We start from the raw sequence: 7,527 nt of genomic DNA on the forward strand, positions 1-7,527 counted from the left end.
AACGGCAACTGATGACAGGCATCTGATGTCATTGAATTTGCCTGAAATAGAACTCAGACCTATATTGGTAATGAACGACAGTCATTATAAAGACACAAGTGAGGATTTACTTGGCACTAAAGACCTTTTTTATTGTCTCCGCTTTTCTAGTTGTTGTTGGAAGTAAAGACAAATCATTTGACGGGGAAAGTCTCCAGTAATATGCCTATTAAATGATCTCAAAGCAGATGTGATGCTTTAGCGGTCCACCACACTGGGGAGTCGTTCTCAGGAAGGTTGCATCTCTGCCTTTTAGCCATGGTAATAGAACTTGTTATAACTCGATTTGTTTGTTTTCTTTTTCATTATAGTGGACATCCCAGAAATACACGGGAGAGAGGGCTATGAAGATGAAATTGATGGTGAGTATTGCTATGATTTAGCAGATAATCATGAAATTCAAGTTTGGTTATAAAGATGTCAACAAAAATAATGCCCAGGGTATTGGAGAGCTGGAATTTAGAACTACCAGTCAGAAATATAAGTGAAAAGAATCCAGAGAGGAATGAAAACACCATCAGTTGTTCTGTCAAGGTCACATTTAGAGATTTAGAAAGTTTATTGAGTTTCCTCTGCCTAATCTGAAACAGGTCCCCTCCTTTGGGCAACGTTTAACATTAAGGGACTTCAAATCTGGATAAACCCTTTGGAAGTAAAAACCAGGCTCCTATATACAAGTCACTGCTTGAACCCATTGAGCTTCTTTCAAAAAGGGCCTGAGCCAATGAGTGTAAAAGTGAATATTCTCCCAGACCTGCTGTGGTTTCCAGTTCCCTGGCTTGTAGGAACCGTTATCACACTATCCAAGACTCCTGGTTGAGGCTTACTGCAAGATTTAGGTTTCTTTTTCACACTGCCCATCTTATATTTTCATGTTTATTCTAAGCTCTATTTTCCCACCTCAAATATACACACTTCAAGAGGCTAATGCAGGAGTCCTGACTGGAGGTTCACTGAGCCAACATGTAGATGTAATTTCTTCCCTCGACTCAGAGCATCATAGGTCTCTCTGGGCTTCTCTGGCTGCCAGAGTTGATCTCCGAGAGAGATCACTAAAGTTCCCCTCAAAGAACAGCTTTAGAACAAGATTGATGCATTTAAGAAGAGCAGTTTATAGAGCAGCTGCATTTAACCTGACCTTAATCAAACACTTCAAGTGTAGTTATAGAAACAGAATGACTAACCCAAACAGCACCTTGTTAACTGAGTACAGACGCTCCCTGGAAAAGCCTAGTCTAACACTCCTTTTATGGGCAAAGCAGCGCAACTGGCCTCCACAGACAGCATGCAATACGTAGACCAAGCAGCAGAAGCATTGAGACGGGTGGAAAGAGCAAGGAATGAGGAGGCAGGAAGCCTGATTTCTAGTCCTAGTATAACTGCTTGTTAACTCCGGGACCTTGAGGGAGTATCTAGTCACCTAATTTCTTAAAATCTCAGTTTCCTTATCTATTAAAAAAACTATATTATCACCCTGCTTTCTTCGTGGAATTATTAGGAAATCCCATAAAAGGAGCCATAGATGTGATCATGCCTTGGTGACACTATAGAAATATATTAATTTTCTATGGCTGCCTAACAAAGTACCACAAATTGGGGGCTTAAACAACACAAATGTATTTTCTCGCTGTTCTGGAGGCTGGAAATCCAAGATCAAGGTGTCAACAGGATTGGTTCCTTCTGACGTCTGTGAGAGACAAATCTATTACAAGCCTTTCTCCTTGGCTTGTAAATGGCCATCTCCATGTCCACGTGACAATTTCCCTTCTGTGTCTATCTCCAAATTTCCCCTTTCTATAAGAACACCAGTCACGGTGAGTTAGGGCTCACTCTAATTAACTCGTTTTAACTTGATTCCCTCTGTAAAGATCCTATCTCCAAATAAGGTCACATTCTGAGGTCCTGGGGATTAGGACTTCAACATGTGAATCTGCGAAGTGGACATAATTCAAACCAGTAGTAAGGGAAGACGTACGTCAAGTGAGGTCTGGTGGCTCATAAAAACATCTCCTGCTTGGATGGCAAGGAATGCTAACTTGAGAACCTCTTCTTGTGCAAATAGACTCAGCTTGTCCTTTGATTTCACTTGAAAGCAGTAGAAAATGAGGGATGAGGAGGCAAAGCAAGAAGGGTGCCCAGAACATGGGGACATTGCAGGTGCTCCAAAGGCACCCTGAAGAGTCTGTTAAAATCTGAGTTTACCTAACAGGAGTGAAATTATTTAAGTTTCCAATACTCAGACTACACTTACTACGTGCTGGACACTGAGCACTTTACAAATATGAATTCATTTAATCCTCCTGACAACCTAGTGAGGTCGATTTTATTAGTATCTCCATTTTACCGATGAGAGAACTGAGGCAAAGAGAGGTTAAATAACTTACCCAAAGTTGCACAGCTAGGATGCGACATAGCTGGGCTTTGAAGGCAAGCAGTGTAAATTCTAGCATCCGACTGCTTACCCCTCTATTCTGAAGAACCTCTGAACTGGCCTGGGGGGGCCCAATTATCTCACTGTGAAAGAAACAGTGCCGCAGTCTCTCCTGTGCTTTCTGTCACAGATGAGTACGAGGTGGACTGGAACAACTCTTCTTCCCCGACCTCAGGGGCCGGCGCCCCTTCAGCCGACAAAGAAAAGAGCTGGCTCTACACGCTGGATCCCATCCTCATCACCATCATCGCCATGAGCTCGCTGGGCGTCCTGCTGGGGGCCACATGTGCGGGGCTCTTGCTCTACTGCACCTGTTCCTACTCAGGCCTCAGCTCCCGCAGCTGCACCACGCTGGAGAACTACAACTTCGAGCTGTACGATGGCCTCAAGCACAAGGTCAAGATGAACCACCAGAAGTGCTGCTCAGAGGCATGACGGATTGCACCCACATCACATCTGACATTTCATTCCAGCAGAAGGGGCTAGTGAAGATTACAGTTTTTTTCCTTTGGAAACGGAATGCCATAATCTCGATCAAACTGATCCAGGATACCGAAGGTGTGGACACGCTAGACAGGCGAGTAAAGAGGAGGGGAGATACAGGCGCACGGGGGGTTACCACCCACCTAGCACCTCGGTGGCTGAGTCATTGCTGGGACAAAGACGGGAGCTCATCTCGTTGGGGTCAGAGTTCTATTTCGTTTGTGAGTTTGTTATTATTCTATTGTATTTCTTTGGTCTGTGAGCAACTCAAAGAGGCAGAAGAGAAGGACCTTTCCAGCGTAGAGGTAGAGCGGCGATCATTAGTCTCAGCTTTCTCTGTCCAATCAACACTTGAAAAGCAAAGGGTCTTTTCAGACTTGGCATTTTTAGGAAAAAAACTCAAAAAAGAAAAATAAAAGAAAGAAAGAAAGAAAGCTGTCCAGCTTATCCTGTGCTCTGATCCTCTCATGACTCACGGGATTTGCTGTGGTGTAGATTCTGCCAGCCAACCCTACTACAATCGGCCGCTTCCAGTCCTAGCATTTAAGTAGGATGTTGTTGCCTTTAACTTTTTTTATCCAGGGGAAAATTGCCATTTTAGGGTCAGCATGAACAGCTATTTCTTATATGTGATTTAAAACAAACCAGAAAGGAAACGTCACACGTCAAAATCCGTAGAAGCACCTCCATGTTAGAAGCGGACAGGCCTTAACATGCTTTGTGAATAGGAGCCATTCAGACCAGAATTTGAGGCTATGAGGCTACCTTGGGGGGCCTCTGGTGGTGGTTTGGTTTTGTTTTCTTTCCCCTCTGCCTTGTTCTTCTAAAACATACACATATACACATGTGCACATACACACACACACATGCACACACACATATTTGTCTGTTCTCTAAGCCCCGGGAATAGCATTGTTGGATATTCTCAGAGACGGGGTGAGAAAATACAGGCTCTTACTGTGTGTTCTCCATCCGTGAGATGTAACTGGTGAGCACTCGAAGGAAAGGAGAGCCGTGGAGAGGGAAAAAGAAGTCCACTCTCTGACCGGGTGATGACAAAGCCTGAGCAGACTGCATGGAGACATTTTGATGAATTAGTCTCTCTGACAGGCTGGTAAACATTGATTTCTCCTTAGCCTTACAGCCACCACCTCAGCCTTTCAGGAGAGTCAGTCCCAGGAGGTATGCAAGTCTAACCAGAAGTCTGCAAACACTGTGGGCCAAAATGCTGGCAACACTGCTGCAACCCCAGAGAGACCTGTGTTCACACACACACACACACACACACACACACCAATTTATGATGTGTTTTTTATTAAGTGCCTTGAAAACAATGAAGAAAACAATGTGCTTTTTCTCTATGTAGAAATCAGTGAATATCATACAAGTTAAGGCATTCCTCCCTCCCTAATCCCAATGGCTCCAATCCCAGCTCCCTCACCTCACCGCTGATCCTACCAATGGAATGAGCCCTGCTACCCGAGCGGTAGTCATATCCCTCCATGACTCTACGGCTCTGGAAGGGGAGGCATCAGGAGTAGAATGAAACTGTGTGAAGGATAAGATTGTCCATATTGAGATCCAAATCTGACTTTGTGGTAATGCCTAAGGATTGCCTGTGTGCTGGAAAATCCATTTGGAACCCAACCAGTGTGCCCAGCCTATTGTATATCAGTAGTAGACTGTCTGACCATTTTTGCTGCTATGGTCACCCACGATTTCATTTGTCTCATACCCAGGTGAAAGGGGAAGGGTGAATGGGACTGGCAGTTTCCTTTAAATGGTAACTTATGGAAATGCTAGTTCAAATGGTAATGTCACAGTGTTTTGTATGCAGAGAGGGAGAGTTCATACCGACAGCTATTTATTCATATGTGTGTGTGTCTTTGCTGCCTTTGAGTTCTCTGTATCTACTGTGTATGTGAATGGTCATGTGGGACTCAGTGTTGTCGTGACTTTGACTTTGACCGAAGGCCCGAGTATCACTGCTGATCTCGGCACTCGTTGGCGCAGTGGTAGTTAGAAGTGAAAATTAAAGCTGTCAACCCAAGGGCTTAGCTTTACACACCCCCCTGAGCTGGGCAGACAGCAGAAGCAAGGTTTTAAGTAGCCCACCCTCCTCTTCACCTCCCCATGTAGCAGTGTTCAGGAAGCTAGCAAGTCCTGGGGATTTCCAGAAGTATCCTGCAAAAGAAGGGACGTTCAGAGACCTATTCTGGGAGTCCTGGCCTTCTCATGCCCAGTGGGCCATTTTACAGTTCTCCAAAGACCAGCCTTGTCTCCGGCCTGCCATTCACCTCTAAGTTATATACAACTCAACCTGCATCCCTCTGTGTCCATATTCACCATGGGCTGATTTGCAGCCCTAAGTGGGCCCTGAATGCTGACCGAAAGCAGGCTACCCAGGGCGACATGTAGATACCTCACCAACGCTGGAGGCTGGTCTGTTATAAGACAATGGGCCCATTTATAACTTGGTCAGGGGACACCCTGGTTCCTTTGTTGTCTCTATCTGCAGGTAGGCTGGCTGACCCTTCTCCTTGATTCGTCCCCTTTGGGAAACCCAGCTCACAGTATTGATCTCCTTTTTTGCCTTGTACTGAATGACACATTACCTCCACGCTCTCCCGGACTAGGTGGTCAACAGGGCCACAGGGTTGCTTTCTCTCTTAGGTGGGGATGAGGAGTTGCCAGGGATGAGGATCCAAGGAATGAGCATGAATGGCACGAAAACAAGGGGAAAGTTAAACCATCACCCAGGAGGTTAACTTTTCCAGGGTTTGCAGTTAAAGATGTTCGACCATTCGCTGGCTGAGCCAGACCACGGGAACTTGAGAGCTCTTACTGTGATTCTTCGATGTAAAAAATAAACAAACAACAATGTCAAACTGTGTTTATATGATTTGTATAAAGCCTTTCTAAGATTACTATTTAAATAAACATTATACCAGAGATATTTTGCTGCATATCTTTTTATTATTTGAGACAAAGAGATTTGGGGTTGGGGTGACCAAAGCATCCCAGTTTATCCAAGACTTTCCTGAAAGTCCCGTATCCCGGGAACCCCTCAATCCCAGCCAAACCAGGATGGTTGGTCATTTTCTTGGAACAGTGTTTCTCAACATTTTCATGTGGAGTTAGTAGATTGATTGGCTGGCTGGCCTTTTATACAATGAAAATAGGATGAGGCTGGGTAATGGGCTACCTGGCCAGGTGGGCTACTTTAACTGAAAGACTTGCCTGGTGGATTTCCGAGACGGATCCATAAAAACACATCTCCTCCCTCGCCATCGCCAATCCTCTGCAACTTTGACTCAACTCCTGCTTCCTTCCTGCTCAAACATTGGCTTGTCAATCTCTCTGGTGACATCAAGGTCTACGGCAGTGCTTCCCAAAGTGCAGTCCCCGGACCAGCAGCGTTATCATCCCTTGGCAACTTGTCAGAGGTGTCCATTCTTGGGTCTTATCCCAGATCTAATGACTCAGAAAACTCTGGGAGGACGGCCTAGGTGTCTGTGTTTTAACAAACCCTCCAGGGGTTCTTATGCACTTTCCTATAAGAACCTCTGGTCTGGGAAACAAGGTTATTCGGGATCTTTTCACCTGTGTGTGACTGGATTCAAACCTAATAGACTTTGGCCAGGAAAAGCTAACGGACGTGACACTCCTCGCTAAGGCAAGGTCTCAGGGGAGGAGGGAGCAGCTTTATTATGAACTGCCCCCCTTGTCCCTCCCCTCCCCAAGCCCCAATGCAAATGGGAGACTTGAAGTTGTGAACCAGACCTGAATTTGCCCTCATCCTGAGGCTCTGTTCACCCTGGAAAGGAAATTTGGTTCAATCATTTATTTAGGAAGTGTTTTTGAGCACTTCTTAATTTTTGTAGGCTCTCAGAACATACAAACCAGTGAAAGGGACAGAAAGCAAATAGCCAAGCCCATAAAATAAGGACTGGTTGTGATAAATGCAATGAAGATAGCTCATAGAGAATGACCAGATATTAAAGGTGTAACATTTGTGTTATTTGACTTCATATTTGCAAGACACAACTATTTATTACTGACGTTACAGGCATTGGGTCAATTATATTGAATAAAATGTATCTGCTTTATAGTCAACAACACATATCCTAATGAAACCAAATGAATCTGATATATCTCTTTAAAACTTTTTTTTTTTAAATTACTAGGGTCACTCCCCTCTGAACAGTTGATCAGGGAAGGCCTCTCAGAAAAGATGATATTGAAGTTAAACCTAAAGAGATAAGGAGTCAGCTAAGCAAAGTGCCTAGGGAAAGCTTTCCATGTTAAAGGAAGAACAGCATATAAAGATTCTGCTGGGAGCAGACGGGTGCTCAGTACGGGTGGCTCAGTTGGTTAGAGCGAGAGCTCTGGGCAACAGGGCTGCCTGTTCAATTCCCACATGGGCCAGCGAGCTGTGCCCTCCACAACTACAGTGAGGTCAATGAGCTGCCTCTCAGCTCTGGGTGGCCAGACAGCTCAGTTGGTTGGAGCGTGTGCTCTCAACCACAAGGTTGCTGGTTCGACTCCCACAAGGGATGGTGGGCTGCGCCCCC

General features: G+C 45.1%; 1 protein-coding gene across 2 annotated transcripts in view; it reads left to right on the forward strand.

Moving 5' to 3' along the window:
• Positions 1-5,908, forward strand: part of NRP2 (neuropilin 2) — a 126,625-nt gene extending 120,717 nt beyond the window's left edge. For both annotated transcript variants that reach the window (XM_081052681.1, XM_081052682.1), the window contains exons 17-18: positions 351-401; positions 2,601-5,908. In XM_081052681.1, coding sequence (XP_080908807.1) covers positions 351-401; positions 2,601-2,905 — 356 coding nt within the window. In that variant the 3' untranslated portion in view covers positions 2,906-5,908. The remainder of the gene's footprint in view (positions 1-350; positions 402-2,600) is intronic.
• The last annotated feature ends 1,619 nt before the right edge of the window (positions 5,909-7,527 follow it).

Source organism: Rhinolophus hipposideros, assembly GCF_964194185.1.
Source record: "Rhinolophus hipposideros genome assembly, chromosome: 6".
NCBI classification, from domain to species: Eukaryota; Metazoa; Chordata; class Mammalia; order Chiroptera; family Rhinolophidae; genus Rhinolophus; species Rhinolophus hipposideros.